Here is a 20,952-nt window from a genome sequence, read left to right on the forward strand (position 1 = left end):
GTGAGGGACACTGTATTTTTCTCAGAGTTATGGTTGCGTGCCCTCTTTATGTGCGAGAACAAGGCCAGGTCAGCTTAAGCACCCCTTACGCCTTTAGTCTGTTGCATGGGATGGACATAATATGCTCTCTTTAGCTGCTTCCGTCCAGCTCTGTGCCTTTGTGCATCGATGAATGTGGCCTTTATGTTGCATTTTTGTTGACACTTTTCTGTTGGAGGGATTTTCTTGTCCGCTTACTAATACTTGGCAAGGAATTGTGTCGTTTGCACTTGGCAACCAGGAACTCCTACGAAGCCCTGCTCTTCTGCCTTTGTCGGCTTTCAAAGGCCATCGCAGAGATGGCCGGGCGCATAGTGTTTTGACTGGAATGTAGCTTTTGGGCTTTTTGTGATCATCCGTCTCTAGTGGCATTTCTCAGCCGAGGAAAAACGGTTGAGTAAAGAAGTAATTAGTGGTACAGAAAAGCCCGGCCTGGCAGGGCCATCCAGGTTGGACTGCAGCATTTTCATCTTTGAGAGAAGGTTGTCTTTTCTCCAGGGTGGTAATAAATCCCATCTTTGACATGCTGCATTTACTCTGAATACACACAGGAAAAAAGCCCCCGATCTTTTTTTTCTTCTTCTTCTTCTTCTTCCATTTAGCGGCAAATGTTGTAACAAGCCGAGACAGATCAGTTTGCTTGATTTACTCATACCGTTTCTGAAAGGATAGGCTTCCACATTCTGTGGAAAAGGAATTTTCTCATTATTTATAATGGAACAGTGGGTCTCAGAGGACTGCAAGAAATACCTAGACGAGGTAATGGAATTTAGACATCAAATGCCTGCCCTACAGCTCTGGAACATACTTTATGCTCATATAAGTGTTAGTGGGACCTGAGCGTCCAGTGGGTATATGACAAAGTATGAGGAACTAGGAGATGGAGCATAAAATAAAGTGTTTTACTGTGGTTTATTCAAGGGACAGCATGTGTAGAAGATGTTGATTGTCATGCTTTTTGCTGGCACTTGTCTGATAACTCTAAGCCAAAGTGGCAAATCCCACTCTGGCTCTCCCTTGATCAAACACAGAGTAGAACTGTCTGAGGAAGACATCACCCAGGATCCAGTAAGGGTGGCCATCTCTGTACTTCTCATGAGACTGCTTGATGCCGCTCTTGCAGTGAGATCCATGACTCTGTTGAATGGCAGATGGACATAGTCACACTCAGGATACTGAAAAGTACAACTGATTTCCTCTTGGAAATGTTATTGGTGTTGGCTGAAATTAGCTTAAAACATGATTGGATAGATGTTTCTATTTGGCTGTTAATTCAGACTGACTGTACTACAGTAGAGGCAAACGTTTAGGCAATGCTAGGGTATTTGAATTTTATTAATTTGACTGCATTTATAACCAGGACTTGATTTTGAGGGGTGATGCAACGGGATGCCACCCCTCTTGTAACACAACCACCCCCACTTTCTATCCCCCTTGGATCTCATTATCTATTATAGATGTTATTTTTCTTTTTAGATGTACGATTTACACAATTTGGCATTTACTCATGTTGAACAATGGAGTAATGTTCAGTGCACCTGGTTAGGTAGAATTACACACTTTCACTTTCTATTGGTTATGAGTGTCTGGTACAGCATGTACAACTGTTGCCACTTTTGCCATGATCCCAGGTCCATCTCCAAATTGGGATAGTTTGAAATTGTAGAACTTTATAAAGTTTCAGCTTCTGATTGATGGTTTTTAGGCAGACTTTGGGATGATGAATGCTAAAATGGAGCTTAGAATCTTTGGGGATTGTCTTACTATATAGTTAAATAAAAGTTAAAAATAATATAATAAGGTTGCGCTGCCAACTGCATCTCCAGAATGACAGTTGCTGCAGAACGGCTGTCGGTTGAGCTCACCATCACCCCTGATTCTTTTACAACTTGACTGCTATTTATAACACTATACAAATAAATGTTATATTTCCCAGTAATGCTAATCCTGGTACATGTAGTACCAATTTCTACATTTTTAAAATGTTTATGCACTGGCATCGGCACCCTTACAAAAAACTCACATGAAAGAAATGTGATGAAAATGTGTTATTACATGTGGAAAAATGTGTTCACTTGTGAAAAACCTGTGAAAAAACTTGTAAACATCACTTTTCATCACTTCATATGTGAAATATATCATTGCTGTCCAAAGAAAAACAAGTGTCTCCATGTTAATAACTTTATAGAAGAAGACAAAAACATTCTCACCTTTTAATGTAAGTTAATATAAAGAGATTTTAGAGCATTTCTGTTGGTCCATTCATCATGAATTTTTCACACAACTTAAAGGAAAGCTGGTGTGTTGAAATAATGTAGAAAAATCAAAATCAAAATGGAGATACTTGGTTTTCTTTGGACAGCAAGGACATGTGAGTTTTCTTTTATGGCAGATATGTACACGAAAAATATCATTTATCAACATATCAGATATATTACACACTTCTATACTGTGAGAATAACCTAATCAGTTTTGACAGTAATAATTATAGTTACTGTTACTGTTTAACAAACCTGTGGATGTAATAAGGATCACATTTTAAGGCCATTTAGCACTACATACATACTATAAGTCACTAGAGAACAGTTCATTGGTTCGCTTAGTCTTTTTCTTCCACTCACCTGAAGTACATATGCAGATGGAGGCAGGTGCAGGTGAGCTCCATTCATGATGAATGTTAGTGTGGGAAGGCTGTTCACTTTACTACATTCAAACACGTACTGCAAGTACAGCACAGACACAGCACTCAACACCTGTAAACCTTTCTTAAAATGAGTACTGTAGACTTTGAAAGGGTCAAAAGGTGTGGCATTGAATGAGTGAGCAAGGGGGCTTACATCACCACTGCTATCCTTGTGGGCTCCCAGCATTTCATGAAGAGAGGCCACATAGTGCGGAGGGCACTCTAGCATGGATGTTCCTGTGTCCACTATCGCAGTACAGCCACTCTTACACCAGTCTGTTTTCTTGTGGTTCACCTCAAATCTGAGGACAGAAATATGTAGTTAATAGCTAAACCCCATAACATGCTTACTAAATTTCCTTACCAGTTAAGAAGGTTTCAGGAGATATCTCCAAATTTCTGCTTCAACGCTGAAGAAATGTAATTCTGAAATCCAAGAAGAATTCAAGAGACTTACCCCTCAAATGTCACTTGCCAGTGGCTGTTTCTCTGTGCAGGAACCCAGTTGATCTGGCCCTGGTAATGGGATGGGTTGGTTCCTCCGAAAACTACCTCACTGCCTTTTTGATCATCCCTGATCAATCATTGCAATATGAGTTTTAGGCTTGTCCCATATATACAATGCAAGTTACAATCATCAGTAAGTGAAGATGTAGTATACAGATATGTTTGTTCACCTGCTCAAATAGAAAGCAAAAACAGACTCCTCAATGAGACCTTCTTTGATCATGGTGTCCACAATGGTGTCATCATCAGGCATGAAGGCCAGGCCCATGAGCCCATCATGCAGAGGCTTAGCGAAGTGACTTCCAGGCTCATTTTTACTCAGACCAATCTTCTGGTGTTTGACTACTGTGGAAATTGAGCATTACAGTTATGACTGCACAATATATGCAGAATATTGGTGTGAATTTTGTGATTGCAGTATGTATTTCTATACATTCAAAGAAAAAAAATGTCTGTATTATTTTAAGTAATCATTATTGAAGTTTGTAGGATCACATGAATTCACTGATTCATAAAAATCACCCACAGAAACTCATCTGAAACATCAGTAAAGGTTTTAAGGCAGACAATGAGACATATTTGGACATTGCCACTAGTTTAAGTACCCTGAATGTGCCACCCTTGTATTCAGTTCAATTATGAAGAACAGGCTCACTGTGATTGTGTCATAGCCATAGACCCTAGTAACGCTCCCGGTTCCGTAATGGACGGAGAACGGTTTGTTATGGGTGTGGTATGTGTGAGACTTGTGTGGGTTGAACAGAGGATGTTGGGCTGCAAGACAAAGCAGGAGTTAGACTATAGACATGCAGAGTTAAATTAAGCTCAATACAAGTGGAATGCACAAGTGTGTCCCCCTTCTGTAAATTAAGCACATGGTCCATATTGTCATCCTGATCCCTGTTTATAGACTGAACATGTCACACTGTATGTAACTTGAGCTGGGGATCTTAATTGAATCAGGGCTGGACGCACTATGGCAGCCATGTGGCTGAAATGCCATTTAACCCAGAGGAATAGCTCACATTCACCACATAACACAGCTTCATTTATTTATTTAATCTCTCACGCTTTGCTTTTAATCTCAGTTTATACTGGAGAACAAAGCAATACATTGTTAACATATGTTTCTCTGCTGTTAATCTACCAGTTGTGATATCCTTGAAAAGATCATAGAGGTTTCTTTTGGCACATTTATTTCAATAGCATGGCATTAGGGTTTAAAAATACCACTTGGTGCTGCTGGTCCCCTTGAATCTGTTTGTTACTCGTAGCAGGCGCTGCTCTTGCAGTACACAGAGTTGACCCAGAGAGTGCTGGAGCCAGTGTCAAAGTGGACATAGAAGTACTGTGGTGGGGTTCCTACACCAATCTTTCCAAAGTAGGCCAACTGGAGGTGACAGAGAGTGATAGTATGTGTTATACTTTATGGTTCATGGTTCATCAGAAACATTTGACATTTTGCCGGCTAAGTCTGTGAGCAGCACAATGTCACGCAAACAGGAATACAGTCAGTCCTGGGATTTGAACCCATGAGCTTCCAGTTGCTGGCTCACCACACTGGGCTACCAGACATCTTTGATAGCCACAGTGTTGCACAATGTAAGTTCTAAATTGGGTATCATTGCTGTCAGAACAAAATCTTGTATCTCAAAAAACCTTCTTAAAGGTACTTCCCAACCCCTTAAAATCCCAGGCTTATTATTTACTAAGGCTTATTATTCAGTAACTACAAGGACTTCAATGCAAAGTCTTATAGAAGTGTGTTACAAATGTTGGGCCTTGAATGGACGTTAAAGCGATACAACGTTCATTTAAGTAATTTTGAACCATCTCTGTTGCTACATTTGTCATAGAATTTTGACGTAAATGGTGTAAATGGCAGCTGGCTATTTCAAGTTATGTTAAGAATGAAAAAAACACCAAAAAAGGTACAGTATTTTGTTCCAACAGAGGCAATAAGCAAAACAAAGACAGGCAGACACCTGGTGGGATTTGATTAGCATTGCCAGAAAATCTATACTAGTTAGCACCACTTCATCATTTCCTTGGATGAAATGATTGAACCCACCTATTTAATTGGATGGACAACACTTACATTCTTCTGGTTGATCAGGTCTTCTGTATTCAGTTGGTTTGAACTATACTGGGAGTATTTCAGCAGTTCTTTCATGAGCCCCCTCTCTTTCATTATTTCCTCCCATTTCACCAAAGGAACTCTGGACACAAGACATTTAAGGATTAAGAATCTAGTATGTCAGCATCGTCATGACTGTGATTGTTCATTGAGGTGTCTTTCCTATAGTATCCTCTGATGCTTGCCGTCTCTCTTCCCTCTGGCTTCTGCGCTGTTACCAGTAGCTGAAAAGACCTTTCATGTTCCATGCTATCTCCTGTTTCTCCTACCTGATGAGTCCTTCGTTGAGAGCGAGACAGAGCAGGCAGAGTATAATACTCTTCATCGTTCCTCTGTTCCTCACGCAGACACACACACAAGAGACAGGTGAACCAGAAGCATTTATACTAAACCTTATCCAACCCCAGTAACCCACTTTTTCATTTACTTTTCCAAACAGGTTGCAGTGATAAGGTTGATATCAAACAGGTTTGGGTCAATTTTGTCTGATCCAATGTTTGCTTTATCAAAGATAATTGAGGTTAATTGTATTTTTCTTGCTTTATGTAAACTGCTAATGTAATGATTTTGTTCTGATATGATTCCGCACTACCACCTAGGCAAATTAAGCTTGTGTGTGATAAGGCTTATATCAAGTATATCTGTGCCACAATTATAGAGCATTGTTTCTCAGAGATTGCCATCATGGTTTGTGTCACTGAATGTCACCTTCAGACATATTTTGGAGCAGAACAACTGGACATTCACCCACAATGCAGCTGGTGCTTGGCCATGGAGTATCAGCTGAGTTGTATGTCTTTAATATCTACAGCTATTGAGGCCTGACTGAATGCCTAAGAAAGGATTTGCATTGGAGCAGTGTTTTCCAACCCTGGTGCTGGAGGCGCCCTGCTCTGTGCATTTAAGTGTTTTCTGTCAATGCATCTGATCCAACTAATCATCTCATTAACAACAATACTGGGTTAAAGCAGGGAAAGCCGTAAAATGTGCAAGGCAGTGCACCTCCAGGATAAAGCTAGTTGTAAGTTGAATCAGTCAAAAAAGCACCAAACTATGCTGACCTGTGAAGCTGCCTTAGAGAGTAAATAAAATATTTTGGTGTAGCATCATGTCTATCTTTGTATCTTAACCTCTTTATCTCTGTATCACCCTCTTTATCTCTAGGGGCCTGTTGTTGAACCCCCATCCTGAACAGCAGTGATTAAACGTCACTTATAGCTTAGTGAACATCAGTGGTTTAATGTCACTTGAAGTGTAGCATTGTATTTCTCAGTGATAGCACTAATCGGCCCTTGTCAGCACAGGCTTGATTGATTGAGCATGTTAAATGAGCACTGCAAGCCAGCAGCAACACACACTGGATCTTCCCTTTTTACTTTTTTGATTATAAATACAGAGTACTGCCAAGTCCTAGCACAGAGAGTTATTTCTTTTCATGTAGGTGAAGAAAGTGTAGGCATGTTGACCAGCAGTTACTGAACATTGTGTTTGAGTGCAACATTTCAAAGAATGTGTGGGGTGACGGTAATGTCGACAATCAGTCATCTTTAACTGCTGTTAGTTCTTTGATGGCAGCTTATTGTGTCAAGCCCTAAGGCAGGCATGTCAAACTGGGGCCAAACTTTCAGGCCAAAGTGCTGCAGAGATTACCATTTACCCTCATCTAACGTTCTGTAAGGGTTCAGTTCAAGAAGGGTTAGCTAATTAGCTGAGTCAGGTGTGTTTAATGAGGCAGCGTGTTGAAGTCTGCAGTGTTTTGGCCCATGAGGACGGGATCCTGACACATGTGAGCCCACGCTTCAATTCAGTTTATATATATCGTTGATGTCGGACCAACACCTCGTATCTCCAAACTGGTAATTTTACAGGAGAAGGAAAAAACTTACTTCAGTTTTAATGTAAGTCAATGGAACCAGAATTATTTCCAAGCAATTTTGGGCTGTTTCATTTAGTCCATTCTTCGTGAAATTTACACACATTGTAAAGGACAACAGGTATTTTAAAATTATGTTAAAAACTGAAAATGGAGGTACAACGTTTTGTCCATATATATATATATATATATATAGTTACTGAATGCTAAATCTTAAGATTAATGATGTAATAATAAGAGATTAAAACATGATGATAATGAATTTTTAGGTAGAATTATTTTGTTATAATCTAATAAAATGTCATTAATTTATATTATTTCTGTGAGCCAGAAAACTTATTTTTGTACGACGTATTTTAGTGCAGCTCAAACACACAGTAGCAAAGCATGTGCTTGCCAGAGATCTGGCCATAGTGCTGCTGTACGATACAGAGCAAACAAACTTCAGTGACCTCACGGGATGAGGGAAAATAAACGAAGGGCTAGATTCCATCTCTTTCGTCTTTCCAGAGTGTTACCACAGAACGTCAAAACATCCAAGTGATGTCCCTCCCCTGTCTTTGCCTCTTTTTAGAAGAGCCTTTGAGGAATTCCAGCTCTAGTCTTGGTTTTAACAACATCTGCCCTTGCTGGCTCTACCTCCAAAGAAGTTTTTTTAGAACCCTTTGTCTGTTTTGTCCTTCTGCCAAAAATGAATTTAAAAAGATATGGTTTAAGAAGATAAGTATTTCCAAGATACAACATACCTTTTTGTCCTGATTCATGTACAGACGTCTGCGGCCTCGAGAAGCTTATGAATCTGTCGTCTCAGAGTAAGAGTATGAAAGCCAAAACTGACCCAAGATTAGTAGCTTGACGTTCAACTCTAATCCTAGAGTTGAAAGCTAAATGTAGCAGAGCTTGTTTTGTTGCTTGACTATGTTGGGATAACATAGTATAAAGTAATGTTACCGTAATATGATTACCTTTTTCTGTAGCAAAGCAGTGTGATGCATTATAGTTTAAATTCTTGTCATCACATTACAGTTACTGACTTCATAACAACTGCGTTCCTTGCATTACATATTTAAGACAACAAAGTAAATGATGTGCGTAAATGATTTCAAATAAGAAGCCAACCTCAGCTTCATCATTTGTCTTTTATGAGCATCCCATACACTTAATTGTCAGACACTACTGGAATTTGGAAAATATTGCTGTCATACACGCTAACAGTACAAATTGGTCCACTACTTGTTTCACACACAAGGCCCTGGTGGCACCTGATGCAGATGACCAAGCCAGGCATTTTCTCAGGCAGTACATGAGAAAGCACAGTCAGTCTGGTGTCTACATTAGGCTAAAGATAACCCCAAAAGACTGTCTATTCCTTTATGTCTGCTGCTTTTGCCTTTCCGTATGAAACATGACTCAGTCAGTTAGCTCAACAGGATTATGTTAGTGGTGTTTGCACTATTTTTATGTTATGGTATGTGAGCTTATTTGTGGCATAATGTGGTATAATGATTCTGATGCAACTCCTCTTCCCTGACCTTTTCCAGAAAGTAATAAGTAATGTAAACCCATTCCATCTTGAGAGAAGCAGTTAGTAACTTCTTTGAGTGACTGTCTCAACACTGTTACTTGAACACAGCTTCTGTATGTATACAAGTGAGTCAGTAGCAGTGCAAGCTGAGGTGAGGAGTGACAGAGTGGCAGGTGGTGAAAGCAGATGATTAGATGCTGTTCTGAGATCACTGTATGATCACAGCAGACTGAAGCTCTGAAGATTCACTGCTGCCGCACGCGCACGCACACACACACACACACACACACACACACACACACACACACACACACACACACACACACACTTGCCCTCAACAGAGCTGTCATCTCAATCACCTGCCTGGGCTTCTCTCAGCTCACATAACATCCATTATGTGTAACACACCACAATGTAGAGAAACGCTTTAAATTGAGCTACTTTGACACAAACATGTCTTTCTGAGACAGAAGCTCGAGAGCTTTTGGCCTTAGTGGTCACTCTTGTCTCTCATTTTGTTTGAGAGCTCATGAATATTCAGTCTGCAGTGCTACGTCCACATAGCTCAAACAACTTGGGTGATGAATACCAATCAGTGAAGTGTGGGAAAGACGACTTGGGGTCTGGATTCTTTTCACAGGTGTCTTTCACTCCACAATCCACTGTTATTGAAAGAATCCGGTGTTTGTTTGAATGAGGTTAGCTATGCCAGTCCGAAGAATAAATTTAATTATGTAGATCATCAGATATCATCCAACAGTGACAAAAGGGATAGTATTTGACTAATGGGAGAGCTTCCCACAGACTTGACTCTAATGTGGAAATTGGGCATTTTCTTTGTTTTGTTTTATTTTCATTTGTGTTCATTGATATTATTTTGGTCTCAGTGTGAATGTAACATAATAAATGATAACTTATAGTTAATCAAATAATAGTGTAATGTAGGACTGTTCTAGTTTTCTGATCTTCAAGTCATTGTTCCTCAAACATGGTGCATCTATATGTTGATCACAAGGTCTCCACAATGTCTGCATTGTAGATGTACAGGGAGATTCACTAGAAAGAGGCCCTGAATATTCTTTTGTAACTCCCATTAGGATGAAGCAATCTGGACCAAACAATTATGCTACATATCTCGACATATGTGTAATCAATTGCAGTACATGCAATGCTGGAAGTGAGCCCCATTTTCTGCCAGACACATGAAGGGCTACAGGGGTATACACCGAGAAGTTGCAAACGGAGGTTATGTGTTGTGATGGCTGTCTACCTCATCGCTCTGATGCAGGGCCATCCCAGCTTGTTCCATATACTGAGGAGCACATTGCATGTTGTTATTACATGTGAGTTATTACAGAATATTCAGGGCCTCTTTCGAGTGAATCTCCCTGTATATAGGCCATGTGAGGCCACAAGGTGGGAGTTTTGCCATAAAACAGTGTTGTTTTATTTTTCAAATTTTTTAATACACCAGTTTTAAGGCAATATACCTTATTTTGATTTGGTGCCTTTAATGGACTTGCAATTGCAATCTTGTAGTTAGATGTGTAACATTATGCCAAGGTAGCGAATCCCACTCGAGCATTGCCTTGGTCAAACACAGAGTAGAACTGTCTCAGGAACACATCACCGAGGATCCAGTAGGGAAGACCATTTCTGTACTCTTCATGGGAATTTCTAATGCCACTACTGCAGTAACCATTGGAATCTTCTTCCTGTTTGACCACAATTGTGTGCAAGGTCATTTGTTTGCACTAACTGTGCATTTGTAATTAGGACATATTATAATTATTACTCATGCATATTTTTAAATGATATGAGACAGGCCAGAAGGAAAGTTCTAGACAGCTTTTGCCCTCTTACCTGAAGCACATATGCAGAGGCCGGCAGGTGTAGGTGAGCTCCGTTCATGACAAACGTAAGTGGGGGAAGGCTGCTCACTTCACTGCAGTCAAACACGTACTGGAAGTGCAATACAGACTTTAAACTACAGCGAACCCATGTTCAGACTATTTACTTTATACAGTTTAATTTTTAACCAAACCATAAAAACCCTTTAAAATGCACATTTCAACCTAACAAAGCAGGCAGAAATTGCTTAATACACATTCAATCAAAGGTATGTAAAAGTCATGCTTGTGAATATTTTTTTATACTATTTGGCTTCACTTTGCTCGCTTGATCTTGGTTGTAGACTGCAAAATCTTTATCACAACTGCATTCTTTTTGTACATGTATTTTATGTATAGTACTCTATGTGCAGTGTATCGCATTTAAACTACGTTGATAAAGTATAATTCAAGTTTACATTGCCATTCTGGTCCTGTTGGGCTCCCAGCATTTGATGGAGAGTGTCCACATATTGGGGAGGACACAACAGAAGAGAGGTCCCTGTGTCTGTAATGGCAGTACAGCCAGACTCACACCAGCCTGTAGCCTGATGATTCACCTCAAATCTGAGGGCAAAAAATCATAAATTTTAGTTCATGTTGTTAATAGTTTAATTAATAGTTAATGTTGTCTTTGTAGATTCAGTACAGGAATGACATCTTTAATGTTAAGCACGCACTACTTGTGTTTTCTTGATCCTATTAAAACTCCAAGTTTTTTTCTGTTAAAGAATGAATTTGTTGTCCTTGGAAGTTCAACACTTACCCATCGAAGACTAGTTGCCAGTGGCTGTCCTGCTGTACAGGAACCCAGTTGATTTGGCCCTGGTATTGAGAGGGATCAGTTCCACCAAACACAACCTCACTGCCATTCTCAGAGTCACTGTTTAATGATTGCATTAGTCGAATCAGTCACATAGTCACTTATACATCAGATTATGATCATTTTTTTCCTATTCCAGATACTGATATTCATAAAATAAAGCAATTGATGGAAGAACGTTGGTCTATTCGTGTTTGTAATTTCTTCTAGAGAGGTCTTCAGCATGAAGTTTGAGGACCCCATTCAGTTCTTCTAGCTACTAACTCACATCAACAAGGACAGTCTCATGGTTGATTGACTGAGTGTTGGGAGTAGAAAAGGAACACACATGTGAACTAACTTGGAGTTCTCAGGAACTTTTTTCAGGATAATCAAAGTTCTGATGCTTTATTGGACTGGTTTGAAATGTTCTAGAACAGTGTGACATTTTCTTTACCTGCTCAGGTAGAAAGCAAATACTGGCTCCTCAATAAGACCATCATGGATCATGGTGTCCACAATGGTTCCCTCGTCAGGCTTGAAGGCCAGTCCCATGAGTCCATCATGCAGTGGCCTTGCAAAGTGATTACCTGGCTCTGATGTGCTTAATCCGATCTTCTGGTCTGTGACATTCAGCTCACCCATCTGAAAGACAGTGAATAATATAGTATGCTGAATTATAAAGTGCAAAATCATGGTCCTATAGAACCACAGCATTGTTCTCAAAGTCTTTTGTGTTTCTACTCTTTCACTTATGAAAACAAAGAGAGGTTAGAGCACAACCCCTTTAACTGCAAGGACCCTTATGTGGACCCACACTCCAGTTTTTACTCTTATAATTAACTATGTAACTTACAACCCCAATTACAGTGAAGTTGGGATGTTGTGTAAAACATAAATAAAAACAGAATACTATGATTTGCAAATCCTTTTCAATCTATATTCAATTAAATACACTACAAAGACAAGATATTTAATGTTCAAACGGATAAACTTTATTGTTTTTTGCAAATATTCACTCATTTTGAATTTGATGCCTGCAACACGTTCCAAAGAAGTTGGGAAAGGGGCAACAAAAGACTGGGAAAGTTGAGGAATGCTCAAAAAACACCTGTTTGGAACATTCTACGGGTGAACAGGTTAATTGGGTTAAAAAGGAACATCCCTGAAAGGCTCAGTCATTCACAAGCAAAGATGGGGCGAGGTTCACCACTTTGTGAACAACTGCATGAGCAAATAGTCCAACAGTTTAAGAACAACGTTTCTCAACGTGCAATTGCAAGGAATTTAGGGATTTCATCATCTACAGTCCATAATATCATCAAAAGATTCAGAGAATCTGGAGAAATTTTTGCAAGTAAGCAGCAAGGCAGAAAACCAACATTGAGTGCCTGTGACCTTCGATCCCTCAGGCGGCACTGCATTAAAAACTGACATCATTCTGTAATGGATATTACCACATGGGCTCAGGAACACTTCAGAAAACCACTGTCAGTGAACACAGTTCGTTGCTCCATCTACAAGTTCAAGTTAAAACTCTGCCATGCAAAGCGAAAGCCAGATATCAACAACACCCAGAAACGCCGCCGGCTTCTCTGGGCCAGATCCCATCTGAGATGGACTGACGCAAAGTGGAAAAGTGTCCTGCGGTCTGACGAGTCCACATTTCAAATTGTTTTTGGAAATCATGGATGTCGTGTCCTCTGGGCCAAAGAGGAAAAGGACTGTCCGGATTGTTATCAGCACAAAGTTCAAAAGCCAGCATCTCTGATGGTATGGGGGTGTGATAGTGCCCATGGCATGGGTAAGACAATGCCAAGCCACATTCTGCATGTGTTACAACAGCGTGGCTTTGTAGTAAAATAGTGCGGGTACTAGACTGACCTGCCTGCAGTCCAGACCTGTCTCCCATTGAAAATGTGTGGCACATTATGAAGCGCAAAATACGACAACGGAGACCCGTTGAGCAACTGAAGTTGTACATCAAGCAAGAATGGGAAAGAATTGCACCTACAAAGCTTCAACAATTAGTGTCCTCAGTTCCGAAACGCTTATTGAGTGTTGTTAAAAGGAAAGGTGATGTAACACAGTGGTAAACATGCCTCTGTCTCAACTTCTTTGGAATGTGTTGCAGGCATCAAATTCAAAATGAGTGAATATTTGCAAAAAACAATAAAGTTTATCTGTTTGAACATTAAATATTTGGCCTTTGTAGTGTATTCAATTGAATACAGGTTGAAAAGGATTTGCAAATCATCGTATTCTGTTATTATTTATGTTTTACGCAATGTCCCAACTTCATTGGAATAGGGGTTGTACATGTTAGTTTCATATTTATAGCTCAGTAAATAAAAAATGAGTCTTAATATTGAACTGTGCACTCCTGGACGTCTAGGTCCTGATCCACATTCTGCTGAAGTATTTGGATAAAAAAAATAAAGGCTTACTGTAACAGTGTCATAGCCAATGATACCAACAACGCTGCCTGTTCCATACTTGATTGAAAATGGTTGGTTATTGGTGTGGTATGTGGAGGACTTGCTTGGGTTGAAGAGAGGATGATAGGCTGGGAAACAAAAGGGGAATTACCCTCAGGATAAAGGAACTGTAGATTTCAATACAGCACATGAGCCAGGCTGTAATTACAGGGTATAATAAATAGCTAGGTGCTAAATTGACAGCATTAATCCCCATTCATTACTTAATTATCTAAGACCAAATTAATCAAAGGATGACTGTCAGCCTATTGCCTGACACATGGCTCAAACATCATTTAACCCTGACAAACACCTCATATTTGCTTTACAACAGTGTCATTATCTCACTGTTCTTTTAGCCTCACTTAATACCACAGTGTACCATCTTAAAGCCACAGGTTTGTTACATACTACGGCTTATTATTTAGTAACTACAGGGGCTTCAGTACTAACTGGTTGAGTTATTCTCAGGTTATAGAAGTGTGTAATAAAACTTTGGACCCGTCTTTGGGTCCTGGCCATTTAAGGGGTTAACCCCATTAAACCTGAAGACCCGTAAGTGGGCCCACAATTTAGCTTCTCACTGTCATAACTATATAACTTATATATCAGTTCAGTGGTAGCTACTGAATAATTCAATGGAGTTACTTTAAGCTATGTAGTTATGTAGTTAGTTCAATACTCAGAAGTGCCATTGGTAACATTCTTGATGCAGACAGAGGACTCTCTAATGCTTTAAATAGCTTGTTAAGCAAGAGGTGAATGTATTGAAGTTCTCATGTATCTGTGATACTCACTGCAGGCACTGCTTTTGCAGTAGATGGAGTTGACCCAGAGAGTGCTGGAGCCAGTGTCGAAATGGACATAAAAGTATTGCGGAGGGTTTCCTATACCGATCTTCCCATAATAGCCCATCTGGAGATGATAGAGATATGGATGATTAATTTGTGAGCATACAGAACATCGAGTAGTACACACTTACCATTTGTTCATTGTAGTGAAATGACTAGGCAATTTCCCAAAGATCATCAGTTACATCAGTGTGTTTTTAGCAAAGTAAATACAATTGCAATGAGTCAAGTCCCTAGAATGTAGCTGATAATACAGATATTAGTGCCGGACACAGATTTTCTGTAGCTGATAAGCTTACGTCGTCCTGGTTGGTGAGGTCCTCTGTGTAACCTTGCTCTGAACTATACTGTGAGTGTTTCATGATTTCCTTGAGGAGCCCCCTCTCCTCCATTATGGTCTTCTTTTTCACCAGAGGAACTCTAAACAAAAGATGTGGGCAGTATAATGATTTTTTGTTAATATTATGGTAAATTACATCAAGATATGCTATTTTGTGGTGTTATGGGCATGGTGATCCCAGAACTCTGCAGGTGTAATAACAATAACAGATTTTAACCAATTATAGCAAGACTTTAAACAACAGCATAAACTACATAAAAGCATGAACTACATAATAACAAGTATGTGCTTTTCAGCATATTATACCATTATCTTATTATATTAATGTATTTTCCCCAGTTGTTTGTTGTTGTTAATTCTTTAAAAGTTTGTTTTTTTTTGCAAAAACTATATAAAATGTTTCATAGCTACTGTTTTGCTGGTGTATTTGTATGAAAAAAATGGATGGCACAACTGCAGATTTCTTTATATCAAAATTGTGTACAACTATCACAAACAAATAGCATTTAATAATAAAACATTTTTATAAATGTGGACTTACCTACAAAGACAAAAATCCAGTTCACTTCTAATTTTGTAAATTCTACACATATTCATCCAAGTGTATCAGTATGGAAGTAAAAAATACATGTTGCAAAAACTGAAGGACCTCTAAAACAGATGGAATTTGCATTTTATGGCAACCATGAAAAGGGATTAACCCCTTAAATGACCAGGACCCGCCAGCAGGTCCAAAGTTTTATTACACTATTCCATAACATAGGAATAACTCAGCCAGTTTGCATTGTTGTTCATGTAAGAGTTTAAGTATCATGATAATATTTTTTTTCTATAGTCCCCCCCTTAGCTCACATCAACAAAATGAATCTGGTATTCCAAAATCCTCCTACCTATGGTCATTCAGTGATGTCACACATGCTTTCTCTCCGCTTTCTTACCTGACGAGTCCCTCTGTGAGAGCCAGACAGAGCAGCCCGAATATCACACACCTCATGATGCCTCCTCACACCTCTCTCCTCATACACAGACTCGGACCACCTGAATATGAATCATTTATAACCAACTCTTATCCACCTGCAGTGACCTTTATGACTCTATGAAAAAATGAACTAGTGTGATAATGATTTCTTCAAACAAAATTAGAGAACATTGTGGCATGTTTGATGCTGCTTTATCTAAACTAGTTGGCCTTATGTAAACCGATTTTGTATATTATATATTATATATGCTGATAATACAGATATTAATGCCAGACGCAGATTTATCATTGCCATAGTTAGTGGGCAGTGTTATCTTAGAGATTACAAAGTAATGTTTGGAGTTGTTGAATGTCACCTTCACTTGAAGCATATCTGAGCTCTCTGTATTTTTGCTAAACATACACGTGGTTATGTTCTGCAAAAAGATTTTTCCCAGCTTGGCAATGATATGAAGATGAATCTGATAAATCACACACTACTGAGCTTATATATGTCTTAAACCAACTGTTTAGTGAAAAATTAGTGTTGTTCAAACTGAATGTCTAAATCTTCACACGCTTGCCTTAATCCTAAAATTATATGCTTATGTGGTTTCTGACACTGAATGCACTCAGAAACAGAAACTGTTGTCTGAAGATAATTTAAGTATATCATACATTCACTCAGTCATATATAATCATATACAGTTCGGTTTGTTTTCTTTTCCTCAACAGAAGGCAGAACAGCTTATTTTGTTGTTCATTCGGATCAAAACAAAACAGCTCATTCATTTAATTCTTTTTATATAAATCACTTATTTAAAAACAACACATACTAAGTGGAATTCCACTAATTTTCAAAGATTTCTGCACAGTTTCATCGTTGAGATGTAAACAAAGTCATTTAGAGTGGTTTACTGTGAAATGGTGCACGCTATGATGATAATATTGCATTTTCCTTGTGTACTGTTTTGCCTTTGATACATTTGCATGTCCTTTCCCTCCATGAATGGAGTACAAATGTTCAAGGTCAAAATTTTATCTCAAAACTATTGTGGGACAATGTCTCAGGCACCAGATAATGTATTCATAACCACTTTAGGTAATCCCTTTCTGTGAGGAAGCTTTTAGAGGTTTCAAACGTGTCTGATTCTTATCCAAGCTTTGAAATGCTTTGTATTGACTTTGTTTATATCACAATTATATCATTATGCAGAAATGAAATAACTGAGCTTAAGAATCACTGTCATTGAGTTGGTGAGAAATTGCTAAATAGCGTAGGTCCACAGCTGCCCAACTGTCAATAATCATCGTCATTATCATTAACCACTTAGTCCAGAGAGGGTCACAGTAGCAGTTGGGAGAGCAAAGAATCGTAGACGACCCTGTCCCCTGCAACTTTCTCCAGCTCATTCCCGGGGACCCCAAGCCTCTCCCAGGCCAACTCGGAGATGTAATCCCGTCTTGCACCGGTAAGCTGTGTATGGTACACCTCCACCAGGAGGAGTCCAGGGGACATCCGGATAAGATGCCTGAACCACCTTAGCTGGTTCCTTTTCGCTTGTATTTGCGATCTTATTCTTTTGGTCATTACCCGCAGCTCATGACCATAAGTGAGGGTCGGGATGTAGACCGACCGGTAAACAGAGAGCTTCGCCTTATGGCTCAGCTCCCTCTTCACCACTACAGTCCGTGCAGAGACCGCATTACTGCTGCCACCTCTCCCAGCACCCAGCCGATCTCATTATCCCTCTTCCTATCACTCATGAACAAGACCCTGAGATACTTAAACTCCTCCACCTGGGGCAAGCCCTTTCCCCTTACCTGGAGTGGGCATGCCATCCTTTTCCAGGCTAAGACCATGGACTCAGACTTGGAGGTGCTGATCCGAATACCAACCACTATACACTCAGCTGCAAACCGCTCCAGTGAGCACTGGAGGTATCCATGTGATGCAGCCAAAAAACAACAATTATCAGAGAGACGGTCCCCTTTCTTAAAAACAGGGACCATCACCCTGGTTTGCCAGTCCCAGTCCAAGGGTACTGTTCCTGAGGTCCATGCAACATTGTAGAGATGTGTCAGTCGTGACATCCTCACAACATCCAGAGCCTTAAGCATCTCCAGACGAATCTCATCCACCCCCAGTGCCTTGATACTGAAGAGCTTACCAATTACCTCAGTGATCTCCACCAGGGAAATGGAGCTTCACATGCCAGAAGCCTCTGGCCCTGACTCCCTTAAGGGAGGCATGTCTCCTGGATTAAGGAGTTCCTCAAAGTGCTCCTTCCACTGACCAACAATATCCTCATTTGAAGTCAGAGTTTCTTCACCCCTGCTGAATACAGCTTGGGCGAAGCCACCCCGACTGTTCCTGAGTCATGGCTTTCATGTTTTCATGGCTTCACCAAACTCCTCCCACACCCTGGATTTTGCTTCTGCCACTGTTGTTGCTGCCACTTTTTTTGCCTTTCAGTACCTATCTGCTGAGTCGGGAGTCCTTCGGGACATCCTGTCCCTAAAGGCCTCTTTCTTCAGCTTGACAGCCTCCCTCACCACCGGTGTCCACCAGGGGGTTGTTGGGTTACCGTCCTGACAGGCACCCACAAGCTTTTGGCCACAACTATGCCTGGCAGCTTCCACAATGGAGGTTTTGAACAGGGTCTATTCAGACTCCATGTCCCCTACCTCCTCTAGAACATGAGAAATAATCCATAAATAGAAATATAGTATGGGTTGACTGATAAAACTCTGAAATAAGCTACACCACTAATACATGAATATGGAACTTCATAATGTCCCCCCATAGTGTCTCCCCAGTAGTACCCCTGCACACTTGCCCTAATTGTGCTGTCAGCAGAGCTGTCGTCTCAATCACTCGCCTGTCTGCTTGAACTCACATAACTCCCATTACATTTAACACACCACAAAGTGGAGGAATAGCTTTGGCAGAGCCATTCAGATGCATCCACACAGACGGGTCTTTCTGAGACAGAAGCGTGAGGGCTTTTGACTTTTGATGGTCACTTTTGTCTGTCATTCGCTCTGAGGTCTCATGAATATTCAGACTGCAACGCTGTGTCCACAACTTGGGTGATGAATACCAATCAGTGAGCTGTGGGAAAGAAGGACCAGATTTCATCCACTGGTGTCTTTCACTTCTGTTATTGAGAAATCTGATGCTGGTGTGAGGGAGGTCAGTTAAGGCACTTTAGAGAGTCTAATAATTATCAGGTACTAACAGACACATTAGTATAGTAATTATGGGATAACTGACAGCATTTGGCTAATGGTAAAGACCTCTAGTGAGCACGTAATTCCACAGAGGTGACACTGATGTGGAATCTAAATGTTCCACAAATAAGTGCAACATTTTGTTGGTTCGTAGAGTATGCACAACTCGAATGTGTTTATTATAGGATATGTCACTCCATTGTTTATAGAGATAATAAGTTAACAGGCAGTACTTGCTAAGCTAACAGGCACTAACCTTCATTACAGCTAGGCTTAAGCTGATAATGGATATAATTGAATATTGCAATGATTTAAATCAGTACTGATACGATGCAAATGATCATTTTTCATTCATTCACATGTCAAGTGATTTTTTTATTATTGCTTTATTACTTTGTTTATTTAACTGCTTCCTTTGTGCATACATTCTGACCTGTAAAAAAAAAAAACATTCTGACCTGTGGGTAGTTCAAAAGTGTACACAAGAGAAAAGATTGCTCTTAATAATAGGCTACACAAACAGAACATAACCAATTAACTACACAAATGTATATGTTAATTGACACTTGGAAAGACTGTAGTGTAGATTTTCACTTTGTCAGGGAAGATGAGACAAATGAGACAAAGACAAAGATAAGAACAACTCTTAGTAGACAGTGAAAAAAACAAGCCTGTCCAGATAAAGAGGGTCAGCCAAACACATGTCTAGAACCACTGGTTAACAGCATGCCATTTGTGCAAAACATAGGTATCACTATTAATGATTAATTATCATTAGAAGCTAGTCTAGTGGGCAATTATATGGTGTTTATATTAAAAATGCAAGCTACAGGGTAGGTCTCTGTAATACTCAAATGTCGTACTAACTGGATTTGGATCACAATACCATCATTTATCACAATAGGTCTGCTGACAATAATGGTTTATTTTATGTTTTAATAAATTTGGTCAATGTTATCACTTAGCAGAATGTATTTGCTTCTTAAACTTGGTACAACATTTTCATAGCTGGTTTGTTGTAGTCTGATAGTATCCATATTTTACACATAGCACACGTTTGCTGATGTCCAAAACCTTTCTTAGAATTGCTAGATGTGTCATATGTTGTCAGTGACCACAAGACCAAAGGACGGTGGACTGTGGCCACAAGATGGAGATGTTGTTGTAATATGGTAGATCAATGGCTCCTACTTCGACATTAGGTTTTGCTGACGAGCTAATGAATTGTGTTCCTGTGGAAGATCATTTTGATCACTGCAGTTTTGCATTTTACTGTCTCGTCAGTCTTTTTGGCTGCTCCTGATCAGTTACTTACAGAACACTGATGTCTTCTTTTGGGCCATTGGTGAGTTCAGATAAGCAAGACAAAGCTCTTTCACTCAAGACTGTTTGCTGTTTTAGGGAATCTTATGGTTGAATGTAAATAAGCCTGTCACAGTAATTACATAACTGTCTGATCACAGTTATGTGAGCTGACTACAGTTATTCATCACCATTGTAAGCTTTCATAATTATGTATTTATGTTGCAGCAAATAGAATGTGAATTGGATGTGTTTTCATTTGTTGGGCTGTGGCAAACACATGTAAACAAAAGAAAGCAGGAAACATTTGTTGAGAGAGAGTTTTATGAAATCAA

At 39.7% G+C, this 20,952-nt stretch overlaps 3 protein-coding genes across 8 annotated transcripts in view; 1 reads left to right on the forward strand and 2 right to left on the reverse strand.

Moving 5' to 3' along the window:
- tns1b (tensin 1b) overlaps window positions 1-20,952 on the forward strand; it is a 271,589-nt gene that overhangs the window by 14,043 nt on the left and 236,594 nt on the right. The window lies entirely within an intron of this gene.
- Window positions 1,021-5,691, reverse strand: LOC119263627 (gastricsin-like). Its single transcript, XM_037539406.1, has 9 exons — window positions 5,636-5,691; window positions 5,328-5,448; window positions 4,501-4,619; window positions 3,874-4,002; window positions 3,400-3,576; window positions 3,180-3,296; window positions 2,877-3,024; window positions 2,661-2,759; window positions 1,021-1,176 (listed from the first exon to the last, which is right to left on the reverse strand). The coding sequence occupies exons 1-9, from the start codon at window positions 5,689-5,691 to the stop codon at window positions 1,021-1,023; spliced, it is 1,122 nt and encodes a 373-aa protein (XP_037395303.1).
- On the reverse strand, window positions 9,477-16,161 carry LOC108423922 (gastricsin-like). Its single transcript, XM_017691591.2, has 9 exons — window positions 16,062-16,161; window positions 15,083-15,203; window positions 14,730-14,847; window positions 13,903-14,021; window positions 11,913-12,100; window positions 11,420-11,536; window positions 11,073-11,220; window positions 10,628-10,726; window positions 9,477-10,479 (listed from the first exon to the last, which is right to left on the reverse strand). The coding sequence occupies exons 1-9, from the start codon at window positions 16,115-16,117 to the stop codon at window positions 10,318-10,320; spliced, it is 1,128 nt and encodes a 375-aa protein (XP_017547080.1). The 5' UTR covers window positions 16,118-16,161; the 3' UTR covers window positions 9,477-10,317.

Source organism: Pygocentrus nattereri, chromosome 6, assembly GCF_015220715.1.
Source record: "Pygocentrus nattereri isolate fPygNat1 chromosome 6, fPygNat1.pri, whole genome shotgun sequence".
Lineage (NCBI taxonomy): Eukaryota > Metazoa > Chordata > Actinopteri > Characiformes > Serrasalmidae > Pygocentrus > Pygocentrus nattereri.

Coding starts and splice junctions, on each gene's coding strand:
- LOC119263627 (XM_037539406.1), bottom strand. CDS start 5,691: ATGAAGAGTATTATACTCTGCCTGCTCTGTCTCGCTCTCAACGAAGGA. Junction 4,620..5,327: donor ACCTGATCAACCAGAAGAAT/GTAAGTGTTGTC, acceptor TGTCACCTCCAG/TTGGCCTACTTTGGAAAGAT. Junction 4,003..4,500: donor TGCAAGAGCAGCGCCTGCTA/CGAGTAACAAAC, acceptor TTGTCTTGCAGC/CCAACATCCTCTGTTCAACC.
- LOC108423922 (XM_017691591.2), bottom strand. CDS start 16,117: ATGAGGTGTGTGATATTCGGGCTGCTCTGTCTGGCTCTCACAGAGGGA. Junction 14,848..15,082: donor ACCTCACCAACCAGGACGAC/GTAAGCTTATCA, acceptor TATCATCTCCAG/ATGGGCTATTATGGGAAGAT. Junction 11,537..11,912: donor TTTGCTTTCTACCTGAGCAG/GTAAAGAAAATG, acceptor ATCATTAAACAG/TGACTCTGAGAATGGCAGTG.